General features: G+C 35.7%; 2 protein-coding genes across 2 annotated transcripts; both read left to right on the forward strand.

Annotated features, from left to right (window-relative positions):
- On the forward strand, nt 1–8,722 carry LOC129439438 (globoside alpha-1,3-N-acetylgalactosaminyltransferase 1). The gene is made up of 5 exons (XM_073860793.1): nt 1–5; nt 6,811–6,855; nt 7,029–7,061; nt 7,138–7,272; nt 7,478–8,722. Exons 1-5 carry the CDS (start codon nt 1–3, stop codon nt 8,166–8,168), a joined length of 909 nt encoding a protein of 302 aa, XP_073716894.1. The 3' UTR covers nt 8,169–8,722.
- A 6,466-nt stretch (nt 8,723–15,188) lies between these two features.
- Nucleotides 15,189–17,253, forward strand: LOC129439437 (histo-blood group ABO system transferase-like). Its single transcript, XM_055198041.2, has 4 exons — nt 15,189–15,247; nt 15,352–15,384; nt 15,469–15,603; nt 15,723–17,253. Exons 1-4 carry the CDS (start codon nt 15,189–15,191, stop codon nt 16,411–16,413), a joined length of 918 nt encoding a protein of 305 aa, XP_055054016.2. The 3' UTR covers nt 16,414–17,253.
- Nucleotides 17,254–18,440: the final 1,187 nt, after the last annotated feature.

An 18,440-nucleotide genomic window follows, 5' to 3' on the forward strand; every position in this document is an offset into this window, starting at 1 on the left:
ATGGGGTGAGACTGTGTTAGTCCTTGTGTGTGTGACCCCCACTTTCCTTACATATTAGCATGGGGCTTTGTAAATGAGTAGGTGTGAAATAGTTGTGTTTCACTAGGGTATAGATTTCCTGTGTATGAAAAGGCTTTTTTCTGTCTTAATCACAGACAATGGCTGTTTTAACATCAACTCCTAAGACTTCTATCCAGTTGCGGAACTAAAGTTTCATAAATGGGGTTGCCAGGGCTACTTCAGGGGGTCCATAGTCGATTAAAGAAATCATGTAACCCCTGTATTAAAAAATCATTATTGAATCTTATTTTTGCTGAATACTTTAGTGGGCTATTACATTATCCCACATTAGAGTAATATTCCTGCATGCATTACTAGCACTGATGTACACATAATGTAAGGCTGAATTTAAAACTTTTCTATTTCACATCACATCAGTGGCGGCCGGTGATTTTTCTTCTGAGGGGTGCGAATTCAAAATATGTGTACGGACTCGGGGTGTCATGTTTGTTTTGCTCGTCATGCCAAAATACATGCCTACAATGCAAACCCCCAACGCTACTTGACATCATAGGTTGGAAATGGACTTAGAGAGCCAAACCACATCTTAAATCAGCTGCAAAAAACGTACTTAGTTGTGTTGTTAGCAATACAATGACGAGAGTTTTTAACAATAACAACGGTCAAGATGGATCGGGCTGTTGGTCATATCACGCAAGCGATTGGCCGCCAGAAAGCAAGAGGAGTGGTCAAAAATAAAGAAGTCTATAATATATTTACACACTATGAATAACTAAGAAGTCTATTATATATTTACATACTGTGTTTTATTAAATTTTAAAATATTACACAACTACACAGAGTTTGTAAAAAGCACAATAGAAGTGTTTTCCATACAAAAATATAAACAATTGTTGTGAAATGATCACAGAAGTCATTCATATGGCAAACTGGAGATCTCACCTGCTTGTGACATACAAATCAGGTGTGCATGAGCTTATTTCATGCATGAAATTCAGATTTAACATTGCTTTACCACAGTAACATTGTGTACTCCTATATAAAATAAACATACAAATATATCAAATAAAAAGAATATACCCTATGCTTTCAAACAAACAAACAAACAAACAAACAAAACAGGGAAAAAACGTTTAATCCTATCTATAGTTTTTCTCTGCTTATAAACTCATAAAACTTATAAATATGGGTATTTGTCTTTAAAAATAACATTTCCGTAGCAAAAAACTGAAATAGATGCATTTTTGTGAAGGAATTCTGTTAGAGAACAGATTCAGAATGATTATCAAAACATATATACAGAGTTTAAAATGAGAAAAAAACGTTTTGGCTTCAGTTTTTTCATAAATTGGGTAAATCCAGTAATCGCAGTATTGCAGATTAACATGAAAATTCTTCAGAGACACTTTTTTATGCAAATGGTTTCTCAAAGGTATTAAAAACTGTGAATAGATAGTTATAAGTAATTATAATAATAACAAAAGAATAATAATTAGGCATATGAGGCGTTTTGTTTCCCAGGATGCAAAATTTCAATGACCTATTTTTTCAAATGCTTGGAGAGAATGGTTTATCAAAACTAAATTACTGGGTTATTCTTTATCACATTTTCAAAGGGGACCCAACTATAGCACTATAACATGGAAAAATCAGATTTTCATGATATGTCCCCTTTAAAGGTGCTATATAAATAAAAGTGACCTTGACCATTTATATTACATCAGACCTATAATAAATATGATATCCCTCATAGAACTACTTCAGTATCACATATCTGTTAACGTTAATACCAAAAGCTTTAGTAAAAATGTACAAAGCGATTTTTGTCTCATTACATTTTACTGGATTACTCTTCGTATTTACATTTTTTGTTGTCTGTTTTCCTTAAAGGCTTACAATTTTATTTTGTTTGCTTAAAATACAACAATCAAAATTTTTTATTATTCAGTATGCATTATGTGTACATGATAAATAAAGCTGTATGTACGTCCATATGTTTAGAAAGATCCCTGTTTTATGGTATCATGTTTGTCTGATCTTACAGGGCAATTTACCTTTACAACAATACCTCCAACCCATACAGGTAAGTTTGGCATTAAGATACTCCTACCCATAAAACACAAACTATTCAACTGACTGCTATATGATGTTGAGAAGTGCATTGCTGTATACATAAATGGGGTTGCCAGGGCTACTTCAGGGGGTCCATAGTCGATTAAAGAAATCATGTAACCCCTGTATTAAAAAATCATTATTGAATCTTATGTTTCCTGAATACTTTAGTGGGCTATTACATTATCCCACATTAGCGTAATATTCCTGCATGCATTACTAGCACATTTGTAAACATAATGTAAGGCTGAATATAAAACTTTTCAATTTCACATCACATCAGTGGCGGCCGATGATTTCAAAATATGTGTACAGACTCATCATGTTTGTTGTTGGATTACTCTTCGTATTTACATTTTTTGTTGTCTGTTTTCCTTAAAGGCTTACAATTTTATTTTGTTTGCTTAAAATACAACAATCAAAATTTTTTATTATTCAGTATGCATTATGTGTACATGATAAATAAAGCTATATGTACGTCCATATGTTTAGAAAGATCCCTGTTTTATGGTATCATGTTTGTCTGATCTTACAGGGCAATTTACCTTTACAATACCTCCAACCCATACAGGTAAGTTTGGCATTAAGATACTCCTACCCATAAAACACAAACTATTTGACTGACTGCTTTATGATGTTGAGAAGTGCACTGCTGAATGTTGTATTTCAGACAACTAATGACAGAACTATGCTCAAAAAAGTAAGTACCAATCTAGTACAAATACAAATATATTCTCTCTCTTCAACATACAAAGAATGTACATGCTTATATACAATGCATCATGATTGCTCCATGATAATTCACTGAAAAATGACCCCCGCTTTCACTGGAGAAGTACCCTTTAAAAAGGTTCTGATATGTACCATTTAAGAACAAATACATATTTGTTCCTAAATGGTACCAGTATCAGTATGTAGCTTTGAGGTATATGCACTCTTTCATGTGCCGCAGGAGCGCCACTAAAGTGGGGGGGCACATACTTTTTTAAAATCATAAAATATGCTGGCGCTGGCTGGCAACTTTTTTAAAAACACTGGCGGGTTAAAATGTAATATTTGTTTTTAACAATGTACTGCACTGCCGCACGTCAAAATAAACATGTCGATTAACAGGAAGTAAATTATTAGTGAAACTAGCGCATTAAATTTGAGGTGGTCAGTCAGTGCCACGCCAGACACACCTTTGGTTTCCGTTTGTGCTTTTACTTCATTTGCAGTGCGCTTCGTGTGATTGACACTTTCTGAAGGACCTTGTTCTTTTTTGTGGCTGTTTCTGGAGTGTTTAATGTGTCTCACTCAAATAATTTGGTTCTCATCTGCTCTCCTTAGAAAGAAATTCGTGAGCAGTTGTTTTCCCTCATTTTGTTTTCTTTTTCTCTCCTACCTCTCCTAAATGACTGAAAAACGTCTCAAAAAGGGTGGGAAGTCGCTAAATCTAGAGACAAAATCTATAAAATCTATAAATTGCAGTGGCGGTTGGGGACTGCTCTTCCGAAATATATGATTACAGTACTGTATTTTTATATTAAATTTACATTTGCTCAATAAATCTACTACCCAAACAGCCATGGTAGGTCTCTGACCAAATACTGATAATAGTGGTCAAAAGCAATTGGAAAAATGATGGGTCAGTTTTATTAAATTGTAGACAGAGATTTTGGATGCTTGGTGTGAAATGGGTTCGGTAGAGGGCCCAACCTCAAAAAAATTGGTAGTGGCGCCCCTGCTCTAAAGAACTCATATAAACTCTTTGGGCTCTATCTTACACCTGGCGCAATGCAGCGCAATGCAGCGCAAAGCGCGACACAAGTGTATTTTGCTAGTTTCGACCCGGCGCAATTATAATTTTCACGTTTAGCGCCACGTTGTTTAAATAGCAAATGCATTTGCGCCCATGTTTGCGCCCATGGGCGTTCTGATCTAAAAACGAGGTGTGTTCAGGCGCAGTGTTGGCGCGTTGCTATTTTGAGGCAACTAAAATAGACTACGCCACTGACCAACAAAAACCTGCTCTAAAGTCTAAAGTCAATGGCGCAATATGTTTTTTGTTATTTAAAGAGCGCGTTAGAAATATGGTTTCTTCGCAGGTTTCCTTATCACATATGAATGCTCAGCAGCACAAAATGCTTTTCAAATATAAAAACATTAAAGGATTGAAATGTAAAAGATTATTATTGAGTCTCTTAGACATAAATGAGGACCGATTATGAGACATTAGAAGGCGCAAAGAGCTGCTTCACCTGTAGACTGGTAAGTAAATAGATGCTTTGCTTTAAAAAAAAACATTTAAAAACAGATGCATTTGTTTAATGCTACCTCATGGATTTATTGTATATGATGACTCTGTACCTGTGGATATAGTGACAAGGCAAGGCAAAGGCAAAGTTTATTTGTATAGCACATTTCATACACAAAGGTCATTCAAAGTGCTTTACATAGAAATGAGAAAACAAAAATCAAAGATACATGAATTTGAAATATCAATTAAAAGAAAATAAATGTGATTTTAATAAAAACTGTTTAAATGTGTGAAAAAGAATAAAACAGGAATAAAAGTATAAAACAGTTAAAAATAAGAATAAAAACAAGAGAAATAGAAAATAATTAAAATAGTGCATATATAATATAGTGCAATCAGTTCGGACGCAGCATAGTGCTCATTCAGTAAATGCATAGCTAAACAGATGTGTTTTGAGTCTGGATTTGAATGTGGCTACTGTTGGAGCACATCTGATCTCTTCTGGAAGCTGGTTCCAGCTGCGACTGGCATAATAGCTAAAAGCTGACTCTCCTTGCTTTGAGTGAACCCTTGGTATTTCTAGCTGATGTGATCCTAATGATCTGAGTGATCTGATAGGTTTGTATTCAATGAGCATATCAGCAATGTATTGAGGTCCTAGTCCAATGAGTGATTTATATACCATTAATAATACTTTAAAATCAATCCTAAATGTAACTGGTAGCCAGTGTAGCGACCTGAGGACTGGTGTGATATGTTCATATTTTCTGGTTCTGCTCAGAATCCTGGCAGCAGCGTTCTGAATGAGCTGGAGCTGTCTAATGGTCTTTTTGGGAAGGCCAGTGAGGAGGCCATTACAATAATCCACCCTGCTGGTGATGAAAGCATGCACAAGTTTCTCTAAGTCTTGTCTGGAAACAAAGCATCTAATTCTTGCGATATTTTTGAGATGATAGTATGCTGATTTAGTTATTGCTTTGACATGACTGCTGAAACTAAGGTCAGACTCCAGAATCACACCAAGATTCCTGACTTGATTTTTAGTTGTTTGACCCCTAGCGTCAAGGTATGCATTCACCTTGAGAACTTCATCTTTGTTTCCAAACGCAATGACTTCAGTTTTCTCTTTGTTTAACTGAAGAAAGTTTTGGCACATCCAACTGTTAACTTCATCAATGCATTTGCACAGGGAGTCAATGGGGCTATAGTCGTTAGGGGATAGAGCTAAGTAGATCTGGGTGTCGTCTGCATAACTGTGATAGGCAATTTTGTTCTCACTCATTATTTGGCTTAGTGGGAGCATATACAGGTTGAACAGGAGTGGCGCAAGAATTGAGCCTTGCGGGACTCCGCATGTCATGGATGTCCACTCAGATTTATGGCCACCTATACTTACATAATAACCTCTCCCTTCTAAGTATGACATAGTGAGATGAGAAACATTTTTAAGTAATGCTTAAAAAAAACGCTGTCCAAGTGCTAAAACGTGCTGAGAGCCGTTTGTAAATTTTTTATCTCCTGTTTGTTACAAATGAAGTATTTTTAGAGTACAAACCTTTTCTTACATACCTGTAAATTATTTTTTATGATAAAGGATAGCCATACATTTAAAGCAATTTAAAGGCCTGCTTTTTTACTTCCATTACTAAAAGAAAACAGGTTTTAAAGGTTTTAATAAAAAATAACAATTTCAATACAAGTGAAAAACAACACAATTATTTAACATTAAAGGAACAGTATGTAGGATTGTGGCCAAAACTGATATTGCAATCACAAAACTTGTGGCTGAAACTGGTACTGCAATCACACAACTGGTGGCCAATACACAACATGACAACATAAACATCAGTTGAGGGCTGCAACTCCACTTTTTAAATGACAATATCCTGGCCAGAACACTGTTGTCAGTGATATAAGTATTTGAAATGAAAATGATTTCTTAATGTCTAGTGACATATCAGGGCCATTTTATGTTTAATTGATATAAATTTCTTACATACTGCTACTTTAATCTTAAACTGCGGATCTTCTTACTCAACTTAGTTTTTCAGTTTACAAAGTCCGTCATCTAAATAGGGATTAGACATAGCGCCAGCGTAACTGGCTTTTAAAGTGGATGAGATCTGAGACTCTCATTGTTTTATTGCATGTTACGCCCAAAATACTCCCATTACTCCTTTAAAAAATAGGACCAACCCTTTTCGACCATGCGCTCGGCGCACAAACCATTTTTCCCGTCGTTAAATTAGCAAAAGTGGATTCGGACACGCCCATTTAGACGTTGCGCTGTGCGCTTTAGACAGTGCGCTTAGATCGTTAAAATAGGGCCCAATATGTGCAAAGGTGTACTTTTTGAAAGTGTGCTGCTTGAGTGACAGCTGGGGACCATTTTTCTCACATTGTTCATATGAATAAGACTCAGATTCTGTTATTATCAGGATAGAGAAGAAGAATAAGAATTTGGGACTGCATTCATTGCCAGGGTTAGTAAAACGTCATACATTTTAACAATTGGACAAATAAAAAAAGGACCATTAACACTGTATTTAACAGAATATCAAAAAAGCAAAACAGCCCTTAGTTTAACAACAGTAGGCTACAAACCCCATGAAGCAATGAAATAGTTTTTCTTTTCTATTTTTTATTTGTATTGCAGGATTTCATACAAACAGCCAAATGTCTTGGCAGGGTGAGTAATATGATTTATTTAATCCTTTTTCCTTTGTGAGTATAATGATTACAGAGGTGTGTGTGTATGTGTATAGTCGGACAGATGTTGTTTATGTGACACCATGGTTGGCTCCAATCATTTGGGAAGGAACGTTTGATCCTACATTGATCGACTTCATCTACAAACAACAAAACATCACCATTGCAACAACTGTCTTTGCTTTGGGAAAGTGAGTTCCACACAACCCAGCGAGCAAAAGCTGTCACTTCACCATCTAGGTTAACTAGACGGCATAGAATTACCCGCTAGCCAAAATTTACTGGAATTTGGTTAGATGTCATTTTGCCAAAATAAACTCAGAGATGTCAACAATGATTATACTTCTTGTTATTTTATCATAATATCTCTCCATTCTTTGTCATTTTCTTTTTAAGATACACACGTTTTCTCAAAGACTTTCTGGAGTCAGCCGAGCAATATTATTTTGTTGGATTTCGAGTGCATTATTATTTATTTACTGATCAACCAGAAGCGGTTCCTGATGTAAAACTGAGTAATGAACATCAGCTGATGGTGCGAAAGGTCCCGAGTATGGATCGGTGGCAGGACATCAGTATGGGCAGGATGAAAATTTTGGAAAAACTAACTAAGAGTGAACTGGACAATGATATCGATTATATTTTCTGCCTTGATGTGGATACAAAGTTTTATGGCCGCTGGGGTGCGGAGACTTTAGGTCGTCTTATAGGTGTGATTCATCCTTGGTTCTATGATTATCCACGGGATCAATTCACATATGAACGTAGACCAGAGTCACAAGCGTTTATTCCGGTTGAAGAAGGTGATTATTATTACACTGCTGCTGCGTTTGGTGGCACAGTACAGGAAGTTTATAAGTTAACCAAAACCTGTCGTGAGCAGCAGAGTATTGATGCTGCTAAGTCCATTGAGGCAATATGGCAGGAGGAGTCCCATGTGAACAAATATTTCCTTTACAATAAACCCAGCAAGCTGCTCTCACCCGAGTATCTGTGGCGGGATATTAATGCTAGGACAGAACATGTGAAAATGATTCGCTTCTCTCATGTGGCTAAAAACAATGCTGAGGTTCGCCCAAACTTATAGCAACTGTTGCCAATGTCAATATCCATCTGCATTGACATGCAGTTGCATTTACATTATGCCAGCGAAAGGTCATTTTACTTGAAATTAACTTTTTTTACTTGGAATGACTTGAAAATGAAATTAACGTTAAAACATATTTTTGCTTTAATATTTGTATTTTGTGGTAACATTGTTATTAAATAAGGTACTCTTTTTTAAAAAGGCACTTTATTGCTTTTTTTATAAAAGCAATAAGGTTAGTGTTGTATACTCCACTTTGGGTCTTACCTAACAACGTCCTTCAGCCATGACTATTGCTTACAGAACATAAAGCATTTAGGATTTAAAAACATTAAACCCCTAATGGCATGAATAAACCTTCTTTTTTATAATGGTTGAAAGAGAAGTACTTAGATAGATAGATTTTTAGTCGAGTTAAAGTTGTTACTTGATAAATGTATACTAAATTAATAAAATATTTTTACATGTGATTTGTATAATTGGAGAGGTTTTTTATATGGTGACTAGTTAAAGTTTTGATTTGTGAATGATTTAAGAATGTGACTTGAAGACAAATTAAGGTTAATTGATTGTTTACTAATTGTATAAATCAGGAGATTTATAAACTGCAGAAGGCCTATGGGCTGAAATGTCTGTATAAACCTTTTTGAATAAAAAATTATTAAAGATTTATGAGTGTGAATCTTGATGAATGTAAAAGGTGTGAAATGCAAATGCAACGATTAAAGGAGACATTTCACGAGACTTTTTTAATATGTCAAATAAATCTTTGGTGTCTCCAGAGTACATATGTGAAGTTTTAGCTCAAAATACCATATAAGTTATTTATTGTGGCATGTTAAAATAGGCACTTTATGGGTCTGAGCAAAAAATGCACCGTTTTTGTGTGTATCCCTTTAAATCCAAATGAGCTGCTCAGGTGGGCGGAATCTCAAGCGCTTGCGCTGTAGACAAGACAGAGCATCAAGAGGAAGATTCTCTCATGAAAGAATTTAGTAAGAGATGTTCAGCATTATATATTTGAACAAGTTTAAAAAGTCAATCATCTGTTTTATACATACTAAATATATGTTTATCAGCAGATGGGGAACAATGTGGAATAAAAATAAAGACTTTTAGGTCTCATGCTGCCAGTGTTTTAAACAGGCACAATGATTTTCGGCATGTTACAATAAAATACACTTCTACAAACACTCAGAAGTTCACTTTTTGACCAAACCACACGAGCACATTTAAATGATCTGTAATAAAACAACACATTTAATGCTTAAACTTTAGAGAAACAGATCAAATTACATGTTTATGCTTATTGTGTATGATTGAACACATTCACGTTTCTGTCAGTCTCTCACTCTCTGTCTTGTGACTCCTCGTATTCATTTGAAACTTGAGAGTAACATTAAACAACATATTTATGCTTATTGTGTATGATAGTGAACCCGCGTTGTTCTCTCACTCTGTCTCGTGCAGTGCATAATCCTCGTGTTCATTCATATAAACTTCAGAGAAACATATTAAACAACATACTTGTTTTGATGAAAGTGAACCGTCGCGTTGCTCTCGCTCTCTCTCTCTCTTGCACCAAGGTAACGTTAATCCTCATCTTCAACTTTTAGAAAGACCATTAAAACTACAAGTTATAAGATTGTAGGCTACTGTTTGTGTTTGAGGGAATACAAACGCGTTGTGCTGTCAGTCATTCTTTCTTTCTGTCTCTCGCACTCGTAAGGCCGCGTCATGGTTGGATAGCGCAGTTGAAGGGGCGGTATCATTATAATAAGATCCCCTTACTACGTCATGGGGGAAGCGAAATCCGAATGACCTATATATTCACATGCTTGCAGAGAGAGCCTTACCAAAACAAAGTTACAGGGTTGCTATTTTTCATGTTTTCTGAGTTGGTAGAAGCACTGGGGACCCGATTATAGCACTTAAACCTGGAAAAAGTCTGATTTTCATGGAATGTCCCCTTTAAGTAATTGAAAGTAAAACCTTTGAATCAGTTTTAGATTTAAAGTTTATTAAATCTTTTTGACTAAATTATCCAGATCAGTCATTGGCAGATCAGTCTAATCGTTGTGTCCAAAATGTGAAGGAATGCACTCGCACAACTCTATTTGACTTTTAAATTTCTCTTCTTGCAAACGCTTTCTTTCTGTACATTCTCACTCTCAGTCATCCTTCAGTTCAGTCATCAAGTGAAAACAGACACAAGATGTTACTTCGTCAGAGTAAATGTCTCCTCCGTTTTGTGTGTGCTGGCATGTCACTGATTGGGTATGTAATTCCTATTCATAGCAGATTTTTCTTACATGTTTGGATATTTAACATTACCCCAATAGAATGTGTAGGCTGTTTAGGAGATGAGAGGTGATATTGATTATGTGATTTTTATTTGACCATAAAAGAGTAGCACAGACAATTTTTAATATCCACTACATTAACATAAAAAAGGTTTAAAGTAAATGGCATAGGTAAACTGAACCTCATTGACTGATTGTAAAACTGGACTCCTTTCTGAAACACCTTGAGTGCTTTGTGAATGTACATTTTTTAATTAGCATTTTGTGAACCCAGCGAACCTTCAATGCTTTAAAAAACGATAGCAAAAATCATGAATCAACTATATAAATAGTAATTATTATTGAGTAACTCTGTTTATGTTATGTAATTAAATGCTATGCTATGGTGTTCTCAAAGGTATAAATGAAGTTTCTTTACTCCCCGTATATGTTACTATGAAACGTTTTAGAAATTTCTGAGGTTTACATCGTCATCAGGGAAACCAAACATGTGAACAATGGATGATGTAACTTTTGAAGAGACATCCACAGGTGTTTTCGATGTAAAAGTCTAGATGCGTGAAGTAAACATGCAACAACCATCTCTATACAGTCGGACATTCAGCTCAAGCACCCCTCCTCCACCTGACGTCTTGTTAAAAAAACTCACTGGATTAGTTTGTTTGTTTTGCCATTTGGGTCACCATTAAGTCTGTGCATCTTTTTACATACAATTAAAATAAATGGTGACTTGAGGTATCAGGTTTTCAGTTTGTAACATTCTGGCTTTTGTGTTTAAGAAATAAAGTTGCATGAATTTAGAACAATTTGATGAATCTCCATATTTGGGGAATCTATTTTTAAATGTACAGCTTTCCATAACATTATAGCTTTTCAAAACATTTACAAACTAGATTGCTAACTTATTTCTTTGAAGAAATAGAATGAAAAAACAAACATTTTATTTGTTACAGCAGTTCCTCACTAGTCAAGATTTACTCGGAAGTTGTTACAAACCTGTATACATTTATTTGTTCTGATGAACATGAAGGAAGATATTTTGAGGAATGTTTGTAACCAAACCGTCCATTCACTTTCATAGTATTCTCTTTTCCTATTGGTTTGATTACAAACATTCCTCAAAATATTATCCTTCATGTTCATCAGCACAAAGAAATGTATACATGTTTGTAACAACATGAGAGTGAGAAAATGATGACAGAATTTTCATTTTTGGGTGAACTGTCCCTTTAAGGCAGGCGTTTTTTATGAACCCCTTCTTTATTGTCTCATATCACATAATTTGTTTGCTTGTCAGTTTGTGTTGCACTTTATCTTAATATCTAAATATAATTTACATCATATTATAATATATGCAGTTGTTCTTTTACAGGCTCTTTTATTTGGGCTACATCATCAGTTGGTTGATGTAAGTTTCATCTACTGTTGATATTAATTTGTTTTTAAACAAACAAACATGTATATTTATACATACCAATGCTATATCATGGCAATTTGTACGTATTTTATGAGTTGGCTAATTCGTATTAATTGGTTCGACCACATTTTGTATGATTTGCCTTGACCCCTGTGACATTGAGGTTAGGGGAGGGGTTACGTTATTGTTTTTTATGCTAATCGTATATTTTTCCACTTAACTTCATATGAATTCATACGAATTAGCCAACTCGTAAAACTACAAATTCTCGTGAAGTCAGGCTGTACATACACACCACAAAGTACGGTATGGCTATAAAACTCTGAAAAGGATTGTGTGTTTGTTAAGAAGTCTGTTCCTTAATTATGTTATATGTTTTGAGTTGCAGAAATCAAGAAACAGACTACATTGAGTAAGTGTTCATGTAATGCATATATGCACACATTAAACACACAGTGAAAACAATCTCATGCACACATATGGGTACAAATAAAGCCTAACCTAATACAATAAATATGACAGACCCTGATGTAACGTTTGAATGTCTTGAGTTGGAAACTTGGGAAGTCCATTTCTATATACTTGTGACTGTTTTATGTTACAGAAATCCACAAACAGATGATATCAGGTAAGTGCATGTAATTCAACACATTTTCTCTGTACATACAGTACATTCTCTTTTAACATAAATGATGACTTTACCTAACCTATCCCCCAGTCCATACGATTGTTTTTGGTCGTTCGTCCATTCCCCCGTATGCGACCAACAGATGCACTTAAAATATAGGAATTTCATTTCTATGACTTAAACATCAGAAGTTATAAGCTAAAACGTAAGTGAAATTTTGAACTGTTGATGTAGCTAGTGGGTTTGAGATAGAGACTTTAAATTTGCTATGGTAACTCGTTGGACTGACCACTATTTGTGCAAAATTTTATAACTCTCCTTCCTACAATAATAAGAAAACTAACGGTTTCAATAGCGCCTCTACTGGCAGCATGTAAAATGTAATATATTAGGTTTTGAAATTATATTTTGGAGTATCATTTTGCTATAATGACATGCTTTGGGATATGATTGTCTAATTTAAACTGATTAATTGTATTTATAATACACATTACACTATACAGGCATTTGGGGCAAATAACATATCCATTTGTTTATTATATGATATAAAACATAGCATACAATACAGTCACATATTTTTTTCAAAAAGTAATTAAAATATTCCAAGTGTACCGAGATCAAACGATCGATTTAAATGACAACGCAAAATGATCAAAATCCACTGTAAATATCAGATCATGTGTACAGTGATTCAAAAAACTGCTTGTGTGTCTCGTGACCAATTGCATTATTATGCCTCATTCAGACCGCCAGCGACTAGAAGCTTGGCTACTTCCAGTGACACAAGCGAAAGTGACCGTTGGCGATCGGATAGCAGGAAAGTTGCTGGTGGTCTGAACGAAGCTTTACGTCAGCTAAGAATGTGAAGTGCTATTGGCAGTCGTGACCGATTGCGTCATGCTCTAATGTTCGGATTGTTTGTAATACTTATACTTTAGTTTTTTTTTTTTGGTCAGTTCATGCAATAAATACCTGTGACTGTAATTTTAATTGCGTGTTGTGTTTTATATGGTTGAGAACTGGTTTAGGTTTAGGGTTTAGAAATGCAGTAAACAAAATGCGTCTAATGTGACGTATAAAGCAAAAAAAAAACTTAAAACATATCCACAGGTTGCATAAGCTGCTGGCAGCTAAAGGGCACTAATGGCTTAAATATACCTTGACGTCGTAAAATGGTGTTTGCACAAATAAACAATTAGGGGGCGTGCACACCAAAGCTTTTAAATGCGGCTGAAAATGCCCGGCGGACGCCGACTGCCAGCTTTCTTCTGCTGAGCCGCTTTGGTTTGGTTGCTGTGATACCTCTGCTTTGTTTATTAGTTGTTGTACGATGCAGCAGTTGGTTGCTCTGATATTTGTCCCGCCCCTCCTCCCCTGTGATTGGACAGCCGTGTGAAAAATGACATTGACGAGCTGAACTTTTCACCCAAAGTTGAATACTTTTTAACTCTCTGCGCTCAACGCTGAGCGCGGAAAAACCACAGAACGCCGGCTTTCAGCGCAAAAAAACGCAAGCTGCTGGCTTTTTTGAAAAACGCTGCACTTCTATTGGAAACAATTGAAAACATATGCCGACCGGCGACATAAAAGCTTTGGTGTGCACGCCCCCACAGTATTCAATACTGGGCTGCATTGCATTTTAAACGTCCCCCGGTGGTACTCCGTATCTCGGCCGTGGTTAGGGTTAGAGAGACGCGGGTTGGCTCGTTGGAAAGGTCCCCTCGGTTAGAGCGACCGACCCGAAGGGCGAAGTCCTCGGACCTAAGGCACCCGAGCTACGACCATGGGAAAATCCGGAGGTGGACAGGCATTTCTCGGCCGGGGTTAGGGTTAGAGAGACGCGGGTTGGCTCGTTTCAGCGTAAAAAAACGCAAGCTGCTGGCTTTTTTGAAAAACGCTGCACTTCTATTGGAAACAATTGAAAACATATGCCGACCGCCGACATAAAAGCTTTGGTGTGCACGCCCCCCTTAGGTTCTACAGTATACAATACTGGGCTGCATTGCATTTTTGTATCTCTGAAAGTCAATGTTGACATTTGAAATCACCTACCCCAATCAAATCTGGACCTTCTTTTGATAGACTTGCCCCACACTTACACAACCCAGGCAACGATGTCGGTTAGTAGACATGCTCCTTATTGCTGATTGGCTACAAGTGCGCTTTGGTAGTCGGCCCAACTCTCTTTTCCAAAGTGTTTTTCAAAAATCATGCACCCCGCCTTTAATTAATTCGGTGACATAACCGACTGGACTAACCACCAAACAATATCTTATCATATCTGAATTGTTTCTTTGGTGAATTAATATATTTAATTGAAATGTTTGTGACTTGTTTAAAGCTGCAGAAATCAACAATCAGACAGCCCCAGGTAAGTACTAATAATATGCATAGGCTACACATACACATTTTCTCTTCAACATACATCTACTGCATAAAAATACATGCACTCCCTCTCAAACAAGTCCTTGCGAGTGTGTTTCCATGATCTCATGATCTTGCCAAAATCAACAATAACCTCGACAACAAGTCAACATACTGAAATTTCAGAATATAAATGTGATCCTGGGAAAAACCTGTAAGTCATTTTTATGTGATTTACTAAAATCATCCTACATGTAAATAACATTCTTTAAAAATATAACCTTGAGATCTTTAATACTAACTTGAATATGGTCATGTCAAAGATTGAAATCCTGTACACTAAAGCAGAGTCTAATTCTGAGTTTGTGTTAGTACATACTATCATTATGAAGCATAGGTTACAGTTTAAATGTGTATCATCATCAAGTCCATGAACAAATAATGTCTGCTTTCTGCTTTAACTTTCAACAGGTTGCTGTACAAACAGCCTAGTGTACTGGTTGGGTAAGTATGAAAATGTAATAGTATACACACCCAATTGAAATGGTGGATTAGTTGACTACAGAGCTGTTTTTGGGTTTAAAACAGTCGGACGGATGTTGTTTCTGTGACACCATGGTTGGCCCCAATTGTTTGGGTGAAAACCTTTGATCCTACACTGATCAACTTTATCTACAAACAACAAAACATCACTATTGCAACAACTGTTTTCGCTTTGGGAAAGTAAGTAACACATGCCTTCTCATTCACCATTGTATTTTCTACTTCTCTTATTATTTATGTCCAAACTGATTTACTTGGTTATATAGACTACTGCATTTGTACCTTACTTCCTTTTTCAGATACACACGTTTTCTCAAAGACTTTCTGGAGTCAGCCGAGCAATATTATTTTGTTGGATTTCGAGTACATTATTATTTATTTACTGATCAACCAGAAGCGGTTCCCGATGTAAAACTGAGTGAAGAACATCAGCTAACGGTGCGAAAGGTCCCGAGTATGGATAGGTGGCAGGACATCAGTATGGGCAGGATGGGAATACTGGAAAAACTAACTAAGAGTGAACTGGATAATGATACGGATTATATTTTCTGCCTTGATGTGGATACAAAGTTTTATGGCCCCTGGGGTGCGGAGACTTTAGGTCGGCTTGTAGGTGTGATTCATCCTTGGTTTTATGATTACAAACGGACAAAATTCCAGTATGAACGTAGACCAGAGTCACAAGCGTTTATTCCGGTTGAAGAAGGTGATTATTATTACACAGCTGCTGCGTTTGGTGGTACAGTACAGGAAGTTTATAAGCTCACCAAAACCTGTCGTGAGCAGCAGAGTATTGATGCTGCTAAGTCCATTGAGGCAATATGGCACGAAGAGTCTCACTTGAACAAGTATTTGCTTTACAATAAACCCAGCAAGCTGCTCTCACCCGAGTATCTGTGGCGGCATATTGACATAAGAAGGAAACATGTCAAAATGATTCGCCTCTCTCATGTGGCTAAAAACAATGCTGAGGTTCGCCTGAATAATTAAATAATTCAATGTAAAACGGAATAATTCAAATTAAGTTAAATTTATATGCATTTCTGTAGCGCTTTATCATCATATCATTGCTTTACAGTAAATACAAGGAAGAGAAATACAAACAAAAAATAAATAAAATAAGGTGTATGAAATACATACCTACACTCAAAAAATTGTGCTAAATAGCACTAAAAGCTTGTAATAATAGGGGAACCATTTTTAGTGCTATATAGCACCTATAAAGCACATCCGGGGGTGAAATAGCACCACTACAGCATGGTTCTACACAGGTACTACATGGGTGCTGGGGCTTAGAATGGTTCCCCTATGGTTACGAGCCAGTGAACTACTTTTAGTGCTATTTAGCACCGTTTGTTTTTAGCATTATTAGAAAATACATTATTTTATTACAAAATGAAATATTTTTGTTCCTTGCAAAACAATTGATATAGTTTTAGTAAAATGTTATCGTTTTCAGGTGACTAAAACAATTAGTGTGTCATCCTAATAAAAACAATCAAAATCTGGAGAAACATTTTATACAAAACCAATTTGACAGCATCTGAGATACTGGACTTGAAAATTCTAAATAAAGATTTGATACAATAATTTTATATTAAATTATTTTGTTTTATTGTGTTTTAGTAAATTTGCAAACATTGTATAGCTGCTGAATTAAATAACTTTCTGTTTTAAGATGCAAAGGAGTAAACACTCCAAATGTTTTTCCATGTAGATGATGAACATTTACACAAGAACAAGGTCTGAATTTTTTAGCAATTTTATTGTAAAAATTTGTATTAAATGTTTTTTAATGACTTAATGGCTTCTTTTATACAAGAGGCCACATACACTTCTCTTATAAAAGTAGTTTTTGTTACTAGAAAAAACTTGTCTTTACTTTTTTTGTTGTTTCTCAAATGTTGTGTCAGCACCAACACACATTTGACTCTAGGTGTCATGTCTATATTGAAATGAAAAAAGAAACACTTTCTTATTTTAATTTTAATTTGACATATTCCTGGCACTCGTTTTCTTAACCTATTTACAGTGCACATACTTTTACTTTGGATGTTGCAAAAGAATGGTAGTACCTTGGCCCAAATCCTAATTTCTCTACCAAAGACTGGTTATAAACAAAAACTTAAAGTTTTAAACTGTTGTTTGATGATGCCCTCATGCGGTGATCACAGGGAACTGCAGCCATGAGCCAGCCCAGTATCATCCCCCAAACATTTCCAAAGACAGTTTAATTTAATAAACGGACTTGTTGGCCTCCAGCGGTCTCGGTTCATTTCGTTAATGAGCACAACACTGATATATATATAATGCCTACTTAAACGTAGTGCTTTAAAATGGGGGGCAGCAGCAAAATGTAGGCTATTTCGACCCAACAAAAATTCTGTTTCAATTTAAAAAGGGCGGTGGATGTTGCTGAAAAAAAGAAGTAATGTGTGATCTAATATTTTTATTGCTGATTCAAAGAGTAAAGCAGGAAAACATATCTCAAATATAACGCAATATGTGTTTTTTAACGATGCTCCAAACCCAAGCGACAATGGTAAAAAAAAACACAAAAAATAAGAAACCAATAAATAAAACGATACAAAAATATGCACCTAATAGAGCTACTGAAAGAAAACAGTGAAACTGAATGAAACCAGTCAATCAGAGCAGAGCTCAACATTATTATTCATGACCCTTTAAAATAAGGTAATAAGGGCAAATCCTAGGGTTGTAAATGGATATGTAAAACCATCTCTGGATCATGTGATCATTAATAAAGCCCCATGCCACATATCTGTGGATATCAGAGAACAATTTAATATTATTTCAATGCATTCTTTGGCACCTTTAAAAGACTGACTTTAAAATATATCATCTAATAATTCAAAGTTTTCACAAATAGAAATGGTATGCGTTGCAAAATATTTAAGAATGTTGTAGATTGCCCTTAAATAGAAATATATATATTTTTAAAAAGGTCTTATTCACTAAGCATGCACGTATGTGTGCGTGACATGTGCGCACGTGCG

The sequence above is a fragment of the Misgurnus anguillicaudatus genome, chromosome 22 (assembly GCF_027580225.2).
Source record: "Misgurnus anguillicaudatus chromosome 22, ASM2758022v2, whole genome shotgun sequence".
Classification (NCBI taxonomy): Eukaryota; Metazoa; Chordata; class Actinopteri; order Cypriniformes; family Cobitidae; genus Misgurnus; species Misgurnus anguillicaudatus.

Excerpts from the sequence above, each read along its gene's own strand:
- LOC129439437 (XM_055198041.2), top strand. The coding sequence starts at position 15,189 with ATGGTCATGTCAAAGATTGAAATCCTGTACACTAAAGCAGAGTCTAAT. Across the intron at positions 15,248-15,351 it reads GAGTCTAATTCTGAGTTTGT|GTTGCTGTACAAACAGCCTA; the intron begins GTTAGTACATAC and ends AACTTTCAACAG. Across the intron at positions 15,385-15,468 it reads CAGCCTAGTGTACTGGTTGG|TCGGACGGATGTTGTTTCTG; the intron begins GTAAGTATGAAA and ends GGTTTAAAACAG.
- LOC129439438 (XM_073860793.1), top strand. Across the intron at positions 7,062-7,137 it reads CAGCCAAATGTCTTGGCAGG|TCGGACAGATGTTGTTTATG; the intron begins GTGAGTAATATG and ends GTATGTGTATAG. Across the intron at positions 7,273-7,477 it reads ACTGTCTTTGCTTTGGGAAA|ATACACACGTTTTCTCAAAG; the intron begins GTGAGTTCCACA and ends TTTCTTTTTAAG.